This window comes from Tenrec ecaudatus, chromosome X (genome assembly GCF_050624435.1).
Source record: "Tenrec ecaudatus isolate mTenEca1 chromosome X, mTenEca1.hap1, whole genome shotgun sequence".
In the NCBI taxonomy this organism is placed as follows: Eukaryota; Metazoa; Chordata; class Mammalia; order Afrosoricida; family Tenrecidae; genus Tenrec; species Tenrec ecaudatus.
This window is the reverse complement of record NC_134548.1, coordinates 126,796,538-126,809,719: the sequence shown is the minus strand read 5'-3', so window position 1 is coordinate 126,809,719 and position 13,182 is coordinate 126,796,538. Positions and strand designations below refer to the sequence as shown.

Genomic DNA, 13,182 nt, shown 5'->3' with positions numbered 1-13,182 from the left:
GCTCTGCTTAGACTTCTACAAACCACTCCACTGTGCGTGTAAATGAGGTGGGTTCTCTACTCGGTTGCCATTCATGAACATAGCTTCAGTAGACTATAATAAAATGGAATGCCTTTCAAGAATTTCATTATTCATATTGCACTAATTTAGATAAATCCCCTCAGTGCAAGTATACAGTAGTTATAATCGGTGGCATTTTAATACAGCGATACGTTGGTTGTCAAACGGCTCCAAGCTCAAACTGTCCACTACTCAAACAGCAAAATTTTAAAAATATGCTTGATATTTGTAATTTTGCTCAATAGTGGAACTGAAAATTCTGACTGGAAGAAACCTGTCCGGGCCCACAAGTCATGCAACGTGTCTCACAGATACAGAGGGGTAATGCTTTAGTCTAAGCACTGCTGTCACTCAGGCATCATTGAGTGCTTTTGTTAGTGCGTTAAAACAGTCATCGTTGGGCTTTATTTGCATAAAAGTTCATAACCAGGGCTCCAAAGGAAGTTCGTGATACCAGCAATAAAGCTAAGAGGAAAACTGTGAGAGCCACAAGAGAGTGAAAGAAAGCACTGCGAAATCTGAATCAGGTCCCGCTTGTGTGAGATGGCTGCAGATCACATGGGTAAGTCGACATTGTCAACATTTGGGGTGGGGACAGTGATTAAAACTACTGTGTAGCTAAAGGTGTGAAATCGTTCATCAGGAAACAACCCAGACCATGGAGGAGGTTGAAAAGTGACTGTTGATTTGGATTGATCTGAAACAACTCGATGGCCTTAGCGTATCTGAGACAGTGCTATTCCAGAAGGCTAAAAGCCTCCAGAGTGATTGAAAGTCCCGGGGAAAATGAATTTATAAATGCAATTTTGGGACCTCAGCACCAGTTCCTTGGTTTGCCATTATCTCTTATGGGACAAAGATGTTCAGTTCTCGAACTTTTCAGCATTGGAACACAAATCTGGAACGCACTGCGGTCCACAGCCAAGGTATCACTGTACGTGGTTTACAGAAGATGCTTAAGGAGTCCTGGTGGGTGCAAACACACTCCTGCTTAGTGAAAGGCAGTTTGCCTCCACCCAGACGTACCCTGGAAGAAAGGCCAAGTCATCCCCACCCCCAAAAGCAGGCATTGAGAACCCTCTGGAGCTCAGTTCTCCTCTGACACATGGAGTCATCATGAGTTGGAATAAACTGGATGACAGCTGGCTAACAAAAGCAGGGAAAGCGGTGCTTAGGGGAATGGTGAAGACGGCTGTCAGATGGCAGAGGAGAGCAATGAATGGCAAGTGGAGCCAGCCAGAGTGGGCAACTAGTTCAAGAAGGACAAATGAAAAGGCGAGATGTGCTTCAACAGGTGGGTGGGTATACTGCTGCTCAGCCCCTGTGTGGGGAACCAGCCCCCACAATCGAATGGGTCCAGGGGGGGTTATATAGTTGAGGGGTAAAATTAGAGACATCAGACAAGATAAGGTATGCACTTGCTCACCTTCCAGATGGCCATAATCTCAGCAGCCAGGTCCGCACAGAGAGAGCAAATATATTTCTAATCACAGCTTTATACACTTAGGGGACGTGCAAACCCCCCTAATTATATCATAACAGGAAAAGGTACCATAGGTAACGGGAGAGGGACAAGCTTAAGGCGTACCTGCAATAGGAATGGGAGGGACTAGGGATATATGTGTGACAAGATGGGCATAGTCTAAAGTCAAGATGGCAGCCTAACCTTGACCCTCATTGAGTTGTCTTGACCTTGTCTTTGGGCTCTCCTTCAGGGGAACAATCCACTATACTTATCAGCAGGGAGTGGGTCCCACCTAAGGTGGGACAGTCTATAGTGTCTGACTGCTCTAGATGGCTGATAATCCTCAAGCAGATAACCCTTAAGCAGTTGACCTCCAAGTGTACAGACATTGACCATGTGCTAGCAAACATCATCTCAGGTTTGGCATATAATATGAGTGGAAAACCTGTGGAATAACTTTTTTGTATCCCACATTCCTAAAGTGGAATACTACTCGGTAATGAAAAAGATCCAGACAATTGATGAACACAGCACCCAGCATGGGTGAATTTCAAAGGCAAAGGCAGTATTGCTGAGTGAAACAAAACAAAACACCTGCCATCAAGTCAGTTCCAATCCCTAGTGACCCAATAAGACAAGCTAGAGCTGCCTTTATGGGTTTCGGAGACTAATCTTTTACAGGAGTAGAAAGCCTCTTTCCCTCAGAGGAGCTGGTGGTGTAGAACTGACGATGTTGAGGTTAGCAACCCAATGTGTAAGCCACTACACCACCAGGACTCCTGAGTGAGATGCCAATCTCAAAAGGTGACAAAGCAGTGCTAGGTTTCCTCACAGATGGGCAAGCTACAGGGACAGCGCACTGGTCGGTGGTTGCAGGGGGAGGGGGGCTGGGGCTGGGCCGGACGACAGAGGGGTAGCATGTAGAGATTCAGAGGCTTAATGAAGGATCTGTATCCTGAAGGTGGTGAGAGTCACACAGAGCTGTACATGTGTGAAACGAGCAGTACTCTCTACCCTGCCCCCAAATCACTTTGACTGTCAAGTAATTTGGGACTGAGATGATGAGTAGTATCTAAAGTAGCAGAGGAACCCTGGTGGCATCGTGCTTTTGCATTGGGCTGTGATCCTCAAAGTGGGCAGTTTGAAACCACCATTGTCTCTGAGGGAGAAATATGGGGCTGTACTTCCATAAAGAGTTAATAGTCTCCGAAATCCACAAGGGGCAGTTCTAGCTTGTCCTCTAGGTCACTGTGAGTCAGTAGGCCTCAACTTGATGACAGTGGGTTTGTTTCTTTATGCTGGATTCCAAAGAGACAGAGTGAATACTGTTGGCCAAAACCTGCCTTTCCAAGCAACAGACCCTGGGGAGCTTGGAGTGAGGGGGCAGGAAAGCAAACCCAGGCCTCCTTGAGAATGTCAAGGAGAAGGGATGTCTCCAGTTTGCCTGGTGATCAGGATAAGACAAACAAAGAAGGGGGGGTGTCCAGTTAGCCCCTGACGTATGGTGACCCCTGCCTAGTCAAGAATGGCTGTGGGTCAGCACCATTGGGATCCTGTCGATTTTCATTGGCTGATTTCCAGAAATACGTTTGTTGCCAGGCTGTTCCTCCTAGTGTGTCTAAATCTGCAAGATGTCACACAAGCTTCCACTGACAGACAGGCAGTGGCTATGTATGAGGTACATTGGCCAGGAATCGAACCTGGGTCTCCACCTGCATGGAAGATGAGAATTCGACCACGGAACCCCCAATACATAATAAGCAGGAGGGCACTCAGAAAGGCGAAGGAGGTGCAAGTGTGTTTATCATGTCCGAAAGACAAAGAGATTGGTGGGGGGGGGGGTGTAATCGAAACTGTGTTTATCCTAAATGGCTGCTTCCATCTAAACAAAATAACCACGCATATGTCAGTGGGAAGATCGTGACTTTGCTGCATGTGACCGTTCTAAGCCCACAGACCCCAGAAGAACCCTGCAGCCACTGTTCTTTGGCACCCTCCTGGCCAGGGGCATAGCACCTGGAGTGCACGTTGCAGAGCCTGGCTACTTTGGCGAGGATGTCTATGTCCTGCAGACTAAATGGCTTCCTCCCACCTTCTATTTCCTGCCAGGCTCGCAGCCTCTATCTCCCCCATCACGGAGGAGTCGATGTCCATTTCTCAGGAGCTGTGGACTGCTTCCGGCAGATTATAAAGACCCAAGGGGTGCTGGGGCTCTGGAACGGACTGACAGCCAACTTACTGAAGGTGAGAGCGGTGAGCAGTCCCTTCTGCTTCCTTGCCTCTTCTGGTACTACTCTCTTCTTTTGTCACTGCACTCATCAGTTGACAGGAAACACCCCACCCCATCACCCCCATCCCTGCTCCCATTAAGTAGCACGAAGCCCATGAGAATAGCCTGGCTATCAGCCCGAAAGAGTTGGATCATGTACACTGGTAAGGTGACCCATATCCTATCCCAGAGGAACTGAGGATTTAGTGGAGAAGTTTCTAACATGGGAGATCATAGGCCCCTATGGGGATCCTAAGTCTCCTATCCTAAAGCTGTATGCAAAATGTTGTGTGGGTGTGTGAAAGAGACTTGGTAGTGGCATATACATTGGGCTGCTAAATCACAAGGGCAGCAGTTCAAACCCACCAGCCACTCTGAGGAAGCAAGATGAGGCTTTCAACTCCCATAGTGAGTTCCAGTCTCAGAAGCCCACAGGGGCAGCTCTACCCTGTCCTGGGGGGTTGCTGTGTGGCAAGCAGACCCCATGGCGGGGAGTTTGCTTGTGTTGAATTGTGTGTGTGTGTGCTTTCATCATACCCCCAAAGTTAAGAGTTCCTGCACCCATTCTCATGGAAACACTCCCAGTCAAGGCAAGGATAAGTTAGCAGGAAGTGGATTGTCGACTTACATATTAACCCCGACCCGGTGTTCCCCAGGGCGGTCCTTTGGCCACCTTCATCCCTCTGCCCTCCTGGAATAGTCCCAGTTTCCCCTTGGCCGTCTTGCCTGATTCTTGTAAAGAATTGTGTTAATTCTTCAACGGGAGTTTTAGAAAGATTTACTCAGTTGCTGTCAAGCATCCATACAGTGAAGCATGTACCACAGACAATGATACAGTGGCGGGGATGATATCCTTCAAGTTGGGCGGCCCATCTCACCCTCATTGGCTGAGCTGCAGGCCCCAGGCCTCTGTTAACATCAACTCGCTGCCTGCTAAGCTTCCTGTCTCATCTTTCCAGTTGCTTTTGTCAATTTTATCCCATCTAGCTCTCTTCACCCGGATCATAACATGATTGTTTGTTTGTTTGTTTGTTTAACAGATAGTTCCATATTTTGGCATTATGTGTAGCACTTTTGAATTCTGCAAGCGATTCTGCCTATATCAAAATGGTTACATTGTGTCTCCTCTGGGCTATCAATTGACCCCTGGAGTGGATCAGAGTTTACAGCCCCAGGAATTACGAGAATTAAAGAAGTGGGAGTCGAAAAAGCCAACCAAGTAGAAGCGCTGCATGGGCTGGGACGGGCCCTGACGAAAGACGTGTTTTTCCTGACGAAAGACGTGTTGCGGGCATAGCCGAGTGCAGTTTCCTGCTGGAGCCCGTGCCGAGTGAGGAGAGGGGCCTGCTGCTGTCTCCAGACCAGCGTCCCTGTACACACCTGCCCCATGGGGAAGTTTCCCAGCACCGCACTTTCACGGTGGCACGTCCCAGGCCTCAAAACCAGCACCTCGCCCTAGGACAGCCTACGTTTATACGTGCCGAACAGAAACAAGTCACCAACAAAGGGGCATCGCCGTGATGCTCCACAAATGTGTCACAAAGCCAGCAGCAGCAGCAGCTCCCTAGCTCTGAGTTCAGTCACGGGGTCAGAGTTCATGCCCCATTTCCAGGACCCACCAGAGACTTCTTTGACTTCTTTTGGCCCAATGTTTCCCAATACCGTTGTTTACATTGAATATACTTGAGCCGGCTGAAGGAAATGAGACACTGGTAATGTTTAAAAGTTAGCACTGTTGTGGGAGGCCTAGCCTCTTCTTTTTAAAGGCAAAGCATTCCAGGTGTCAAATCTTATATCTCAGGAGGGCATATTTGAGCAAGACCTTGTCCTTAGGCCCCCACAGACCAGCTTCCGGATTGAAGTCATGTACACAGTTCTAACAAAGTGTCCTGGTGGTACAATGGTTAGAGCCCGGGCTCCTCACTTAAAAGTCAGTGGTTCAAACCCACCCGCCTTGCCAAGGAGAAAGAAAATGCCAGGTGGGCTGATCTTGCTAAGATGACAGCCTAGGATACCTTAAAGGACAGTTCTGTCGCATGGAGTCACTGTGCGTCAGAATCCACTTGATGGCATGTGGGAAACACTTTGAGCGGCGTGAATTCTCTGTATTTTTAGGTTGCTTGGCAAGTCTACCCTGAAAATAAATTATTTAAAGAACAGGTTATTCTCACAAGATATCCAAGTTTCCTAGATAGGATCAAATAAATGGAACATCACACACACACATACACACAAAGGTAAGGTAACCATAAAAACTTACGGCTAATCATCTGTACTAGTGTTTCATTGTTTGGTTTTTGGTTTTCAGTTTTACCTGATGGTTGATGGTTATATCTTACTTGTTTTCTTTAAGTTGTCATCAGATCTGTTCCAACGCATAGCGACCCTGCGTTTGTCAGAACCAAATGCTGCTTCCTAGGATCCTAACCAAGCCCCACCCCACCCCCCCACTGCCACGAGTCATAGAGACTCAAAGAGACCTTATACATCTGTAAGGGAATAGGCAGCTTCATCTTTCCCCCGAGGAGCAGCAGGTAGGCTTGAACCACAGATCTTATAGTTAATAACCCAAAGCCTAGCCCACGGTGCTACCAGAGCTTCTCATAGTGTACTAGACTTTTTTTATCAAAGCCAATTTCAGGATTGTTCTACCTTGCAGCTATAACTGTATGTTTTGAATAGTGTCTTTCCATGTTAATAGCAAGTTGTCAATTCTTATGTGGGAGAGGGGATTTGGTATGTTGAGAATATTTTTTCTATTAAATTTATTTTCCAATGAAAAGTAATGTGTTGCTCTTTTATTACTCATCAAAGTTACAAAACAGAGACAATGGTGAAATACATACTGGCCAAAGTCTCTTCACTCTCAGAAGCCTGCCCTAAATAGATAAAAATAATACATTTCTCCCACTCGGGAAAATCTCACCCATCAGTTAAGTGTCCCAACCCCACTGGCCCTCCTTCCAGTCGGTTCCAACTCAAAGCCACCACATGTGACACAACAGAGCCACTTTGCAGGACTGATTTTTACAGAAGCCTACTACCACATCTTTCTCCTGCAGAGTGGTTAGGGGTGTCAACCAATGACCTTTTGATTCATAGCCAAAGGCTTTCACCACTGCCCGTGGGGGCTCTCTGGCCAGTTCTTTATCCATGGTGAATAACTCCTGTTTGTCGCTCTTTATTGTCCCCAAAATGAACAACTGGTTGCACAGTTCTAAAAGCTACAAATAGATATCATATATCCTCGAGTATAAGCCAACCTGAATATCAGCCGAGGCACCTAATTGTGCCACAAAAACTGCATTAAAAACTCAGCTTGTACTCAATTATATACATAGTATGTGTATTTTTTACTAAATCTAAAAGTCATGCACTGACGGCCTCATAGTGATGCTGTAGCACAGGGTAGAAACTACCCCTGTGGATTTCCAAGGCTGTAAATCTTTACAGGAGCACACAGCCTCATCTTTCTCCCAAGGAGTGGCTGGCGGGTTTGAACTGCTGACCTTGAAGCTACACCTCACTATGCTCCCAAGGATCTTTTGTAATCATGTTATTTACAGCATATAAGTATCTTCTGCATAGTCATCGACAAGTCTGTTAAGCCTTACCTAATATTTTTCCAGGAATGTTTTCTGAGCTGCAGCTTTTGTTTTGTTTGTTTTAAACATTTTATTATGGGCTCATACAGCTCTTATCACAATCCATCCATACATCAATCGTATAAAGCACATCCTTACATTCTTTGCCTCCATCATTCTCAAAGCATTTGCTCTCCACTTAAGCCCTTTGCATCAGGTCCTCTTTTTTCCCCCTCCCTCCCTGCTCCCCCCTAGTTTTTGTTTTCAATAAACTTCATCAAAAGAACAATTCTGTAAAACTAGCGCTGTTCCTCAAATGGACTTCCAGCTCTTTCCACCTGGCTGCAGGTCAGAAGGGGGAGTTCCACTTCATGACTGGCTGTGGGCACCACACTGGACTGTACACTTTCTCACTGCCATCTAATCAATGCTGACTCATAGCCGCCCTACCGGACAGGGTGGAACTTCCCCTGTGAGTTTCCAAGAGGTTATGAAAGTATGAAGCCCGTCTTTCTCCTGCGGAGCTGCTGGTGGTTTTGAACTGCCAACCTTGCAGATCTCAGCCCAGTGATTAACCACTATACCACCTGAGCTCCTCCATTGCACATTTTAGGAGGATTATAAAAACATGCAGTCCAATACAGACTCAAGGGTCATTTACATACCTGCATAGTATGAAACCACTGATTACAAAGCCAATGCAAGCAAAGACCCGATGACATCGTATCAACTGCTTAACCAATGACTGAGAGGCTCCGTATATGCTTATTGAAGTGAGGAGTGAAGGACCCATTACATGTAAGGGCACTTGGACTGAACAGGGGGTTATAGAGGTAAGGAGTGTGGAGCTAAGTTTTGAAGAAAGTGAGGGGAGAGTAAAGTGTTCAGAACAGGTTGTAGGACATTCCTGATTGATGGCATGGTATGTGCAGCTTCACAGAAGTGGAAGCAAAGAAAAGGCGTTTCGGGATCAAGTCAAAAAGCTCAACAACAGAACTGAGCTTCCGGACACCAGGAGGATGCCAAGTCCTGGGGGCCAGGGCCACCCGAGACTGGACCTGGCCCCTGCATCGGTTGCTCATGCAGCCTTGGCATCTTGACTCCCTGAGGCCGATGGGGACCCTAAGGAATTGATTTCACTTATGTCACAGATAGCCCTTGTTTTCTAGCCATTGCTGCCTCCTTAAGTGTATGACTAAACAAAATCAGAAAGTTGATAGGAGGGAAGAAACGGGCAGAACAACTGTTAGACACTATGGGTAAAGTGGCTCAGAAGGCAGAGAAAACCCTGAGGGATGTAGTGGTTAAGTACTCAACTGCTACCGGAAAGGTTGGCGGTTTGAATCCCCCAGCAGGAGCAGGTTCCATAGAAGTGAGAGCTAGACATCTATGTGCTCCTGTAAAGACGACAGCTGTGAAAGCTGTGTGGGGCCGTTTTCTGTCCCATTGCAGAGCTGTGGATCGGAATTAACTTGGTGACAAACAACCACAACGATATGGATCACAAAAACATTGGCCAATTCAATTTCTAGACATCTAGCTCGGTGACATTGATAACTTCACATTCTGCAACTAGTAACATAATCTTTATTCCGCCACGATTTGCATAAACGCAAAACCGAAAAAAACAGTGCCCCCCTAAACAGTACATCTCGTCCCACCCCTCCAAGAACAACCAAACTCGCTGCCGTTGAGTCAATTCCAACTCACAGCAACCCCTACAGGACAAGATAAAACTGCCCCTGGCTTTCAAAGTCAGCCTTGTCTTTCTCCCACCAAGTGGTTGGAGGTTTCAAACTGCTGACCTTGAGGTTAGCAGCCCAAACACATAACCCAGTTCTCAACCAGGGCACCTCTGGTAACCATGAACAAGCTTTGCTTTCTATGTTGGTCGCGTTCATGTGTGTGAGAGCCCAAAGTGTCTGTCTTTTTGTGACTGACTGCTTTCCCTCAGAATAATGTTTTCAAGGTTCACTGATGCTGTGACAAGCATCAGGCAGGACTTCGTTTCTCCGATTTGATTCTAAATGTGGAGTAAACTAATTGACGGTTTTGAAACAGAGAAGTGATATCATCTGGCTTTCATTTAAGAAAAACAAAAACCATCAGCTGCTGTGTGGGTAATAGATGGGCAAGAAGCAAGGCTGTAATGAAAACTCATTACAGAAAGCCGAGCAACAAACAAACAGTGGTTGCTTGGACTGCACTTGGTGGCAGTACACATGGAGACAGGCCAGCGATGGGTTCAGGGTGCCCCCCTCACCAGGAAGCTCCTGAACTTTGGGGGAAGTGAGGTAGAGTTTCCAGAGCAGAAAGCATGGAGAGGAGACAACTTCTGGGGGCTGTGAAGGCCTGGATGCCTTGTCTTTCACATTCCCATTCTGATGGTCATGAACTTCCCGTGAAAAGAGACTATGCACTAACATCAGGAACGACAAAAGCCATGTTGAGTGGCCCGGGGCAGTTTGATGAGAACGAAACCGGCGCGGTCCATTTTCGCATGACCTCCGCGTGTGCTCTCAAAAGTAGGCGTGAAGTTTGCCTGCAAGTCTAGCTCCACTGCCATTCCCGAGTCCCCAGATGCACTTGAAATGTCGGTGGAACAACTGATGGCTTCAAATTCCTTAAAGCACTAGTTATCAAGCTTCCTACAGCTCCTCATATTGTGGTGACCTCTCAACCCTAAACTTATTTTTTTCCCATAAAATTATTTTCATTGCTACTTCATAACTGTCATTTTGCTACTGTTAGGATTTGGGCGACCCCGTGAAAGAGTCAGTCAACCTCCAAAGGGGTGACGACCCACAGGTTGAGAACCACTGCCTTCAATGGTTGACTGAAATATATTGTAATCAACTGTGAACATCTGTCAGTATTCGATACCTGTTGTTCGGGTCCTCTGTGGTTGTTGGCGCCACAGAGCGTAGTGCGGCATGGCACGGGGCAGCAGGAAGGTCGCGGCAAGCAGATCCTCTCGCGTTCTTTTTGCTGAGCAATCCGAGTTGAAGTGCGTGGGCGGCATCAACAAAGTAAGGAGATTTTCACCAGCTGAGGAATAAAGAACTATGGTATGGTGCTTAGATTTTCTATCAACTTGGCCATATCTGTGAGGAACCCTGGTAGCGTAGTGGCGGCACGTTGGGCTTCTCACCCTCGGGGCAGCACTTTGAAACCAGCAGCCGCTCCCATGGGACAAAGACCGGCCTTCCTACTCCTGTAGCGTCCCAGCCTCAGAAACCCGCCTGTCCTACAGGGTCGCTATGAGCCGTGGGTTTGGTGTTGTGGTTTGGGTGTAAAGGCAGGAGTAGAGTCCAACCTGTCGATCAGGTGGTAGTGTTAGGTAGCTTAGCCTAGGGAAGTGGGAAGTCCATTTACGCATGCCCAGGAGAGCCAGCAAAGGCCAAAAGCTGGATTTTCCCACGGGTGGGCCCAGATGGGCATTACACCTGGAGCAGCCCACCTGGGCCGGGTGATTGCAATTCAGCCAATGGGATCGACCCGGGGTCGTTCACCACACCTCCCCTGGGAACCCTTAAAAGGCAGGGACCTAAAGGGAGAGGGGCTCTTGGTCTCTTGGTCTTGTCTTGCTTGTGTGGTCTGGTCGTCTTTGTGGGAGAGGAGAGATCCTTGCGTGTCCCGGAGCAGTCTCTGCCAGGCCACATGGTCAAAGGAATCCTATGGGTGCCGCGTAAAACCTGCTGCTTCTCTGAACTTTCATTAAATTCACTTGGATCACGAGCCCGGCTTCGGCATGAAATCTTTCTCGCGCGGAGCCAAGGACCGAGGCTGAGATTTAGGCTGGAGAGAGAAACCTAACAGTAGCCCCTGCTGTGCCTCTCTGGGAGCGTGGCCTTTTTTACCTTTGCGATTTGGAAAGCTTCTCCCTGAGGCTTATTTTTAGGTACTTCATGTCATTTTATTGCGCTATAATTATCCTACACTTCAGTAGTTCCATCACATTAAGAAAGGCTTTACAATCATCACTGCAATCAACTTGGGAACATTTTCTTCCTTCTTGTGCCCATAGCCGTTGGCTCCCCTGTTCCTCCCAACCTCCCCTTTCGGTGCCGCCAAGTAATTATTAACTCAGTCGCTATCTTTGTAGATCCATCCACGCATGCTGACTTCTCCATACAGAAAAGTGTGCCAGACAAAAACAAAACCAGACCCAGCCACATCGACCAAATAAAACAGCAGTGAAAAGCCTCCACTGAAAAGCAAGCAGAACGCGAAAGAAAATGCTGTTTGTCCCTGTGTTCTTCATACAGTTTGTGTTGTTAGGTGCCCGCCAATCTGCTCCCGGTCAAAGTGATCCTCGGCGCAACAGAACTAAACGCTGCCTGGTGGACCATCCTCACAAATTGTTGTTTATGTTGCTATAGCGACTGCGTCAATCCATCGTGCTGAGAGTATTCCTCTTCTCCATGCCCCTCTACCGAGTACCGTGCTCTTTTCCAGGGACTAGTGTCTCTTGATGACTTGTCCAAGTACATCAGATGAATTCTCCCCTCTGTTACTAGACGTTTGCAGCTGTCTCTTCTCATTTTTAATCAGGTTTCCTCAGCAAATAAAGGTCCCCAAAGGTTGACTCCAATGAAGGTCCCCAAAGGTTTAATGATATTAGGGTTGACTTCCCGTTGGAGAAGGCAGCTCTTCCTCAGTCATAGTTTGCGTGTCTTCCTGCCTGCGGGACTCGTCATCTGGCACGATCTGTGAGAACGCCCCACTACTATGCGTGATTTTCAGTATCTGACCATGTTCTGGGCTGTTCATGAGGTTTTTAATGGCTGACTCCTCTGATGTGGACAGTCTATTCCTTCGACATAGTGTGTTCTTCAGTCTGGAAGCTCTGCTGAGAACTGTTCACTTTAGGCGACCCTACTGGTATTTGAAATAAGAGCGATAACGCTTCCAGTATCAAAGCAACAGACAAGCCACCACAGAACAACACACTCACAGATAAGTAGTGGGTCTTCTTCATAAGTATCAGCATATATGAGCCCACGCTCACAGACCTTGTATTAATCAATCTCATTGAGAAGTTTTTTTTGTTTTTACCGACACAATGTCCTGCCAAGGATGATAGTCTTCTTCAGGTACTGTCCCTTCTGCTGCCATAAGCAAGTTGCAAGAGTTGTCTCACCATCCTTGTCTCAAAGGCACATTCTGGTCATGCTGCAAGATGCATTTGCTCTTTACTCCGGCAGTCCATGGCGTATTCAGTATACTTCACCCACACTATAATACGAACACACCATCCCTTTTGCTTTGATCGTTCTTATGCCTTGTCCTGTTGTCCTACTCATGTCAGGTAATTGAAATGTCTCCAACCAGGTGCACCTTAGTCCTCAAAGTGACAGCTGTGTTCGTTAGAACTTGAAAGAGTTCGTGCGCAACAGATGCACCTTATCATTGGATTTCTTAACTGCTTCTTCCAGGAGTCTTGATTGTAGAACCAAGAAAGACTAAGTCCTTGAAGATATCAAGAAAAAAAAAACAAAGAAAGCAGAAGATATTTGAAAACCAAAATATTCTCAAAGGGGGTCAAAGGGGAGATGTAGTGACAAGGTTTTGAATCCCAGCCTGACTATAGCTGCTAAAATCTGCTTCCCCATCAAAGTTCCTTGTTTGATGGGCAGATTGTCACATTCCTAGACTCTGGTCAGGGTCACACTGAGGGCGCAGTCCACATAGGGACCCTGCAAATGGCTTTGGGGCTTGCAATAGCATTCTTCAAACTGAGTGTTTAGAATGTAAGGCCTAGTACCATTCCCTTCTGGGATCACACAGGCTGCCAGGCCTCT

General features: G+C 47.1%; 1 protein-coding gene across 1 annotated transcript in view; it reads left to right on the top strand.

Moving 5' to 3' along the window:
- The window catches only part of SLC25A43 (solute carrier family 25 member 43), a 96,356-nt gene extending 89,892 nt beyond the window's left edge, over nucleotides 1-6,464 (top strand). The window contains exons 4-5 of the mRNA XM_075538927.1: nucleotides 3,635-3,769; nucleotides 4,835-6,464. Of these exons, the coding sequence (XP_075395042.1) occupies nucleotides 3,635-3,769; nucleotides 4,835-5,017 (318 nt within the window). The 3' untranslated portion in view covers nucleotides 5,018-6,464. The remainder of the gene's footprint in view (nucleotides 1-3,634; nucleotides 3,770-4,834) is intronic.
- Nucleotides 6,465-13,182: the final 6,718 nt, after the last annotated feature.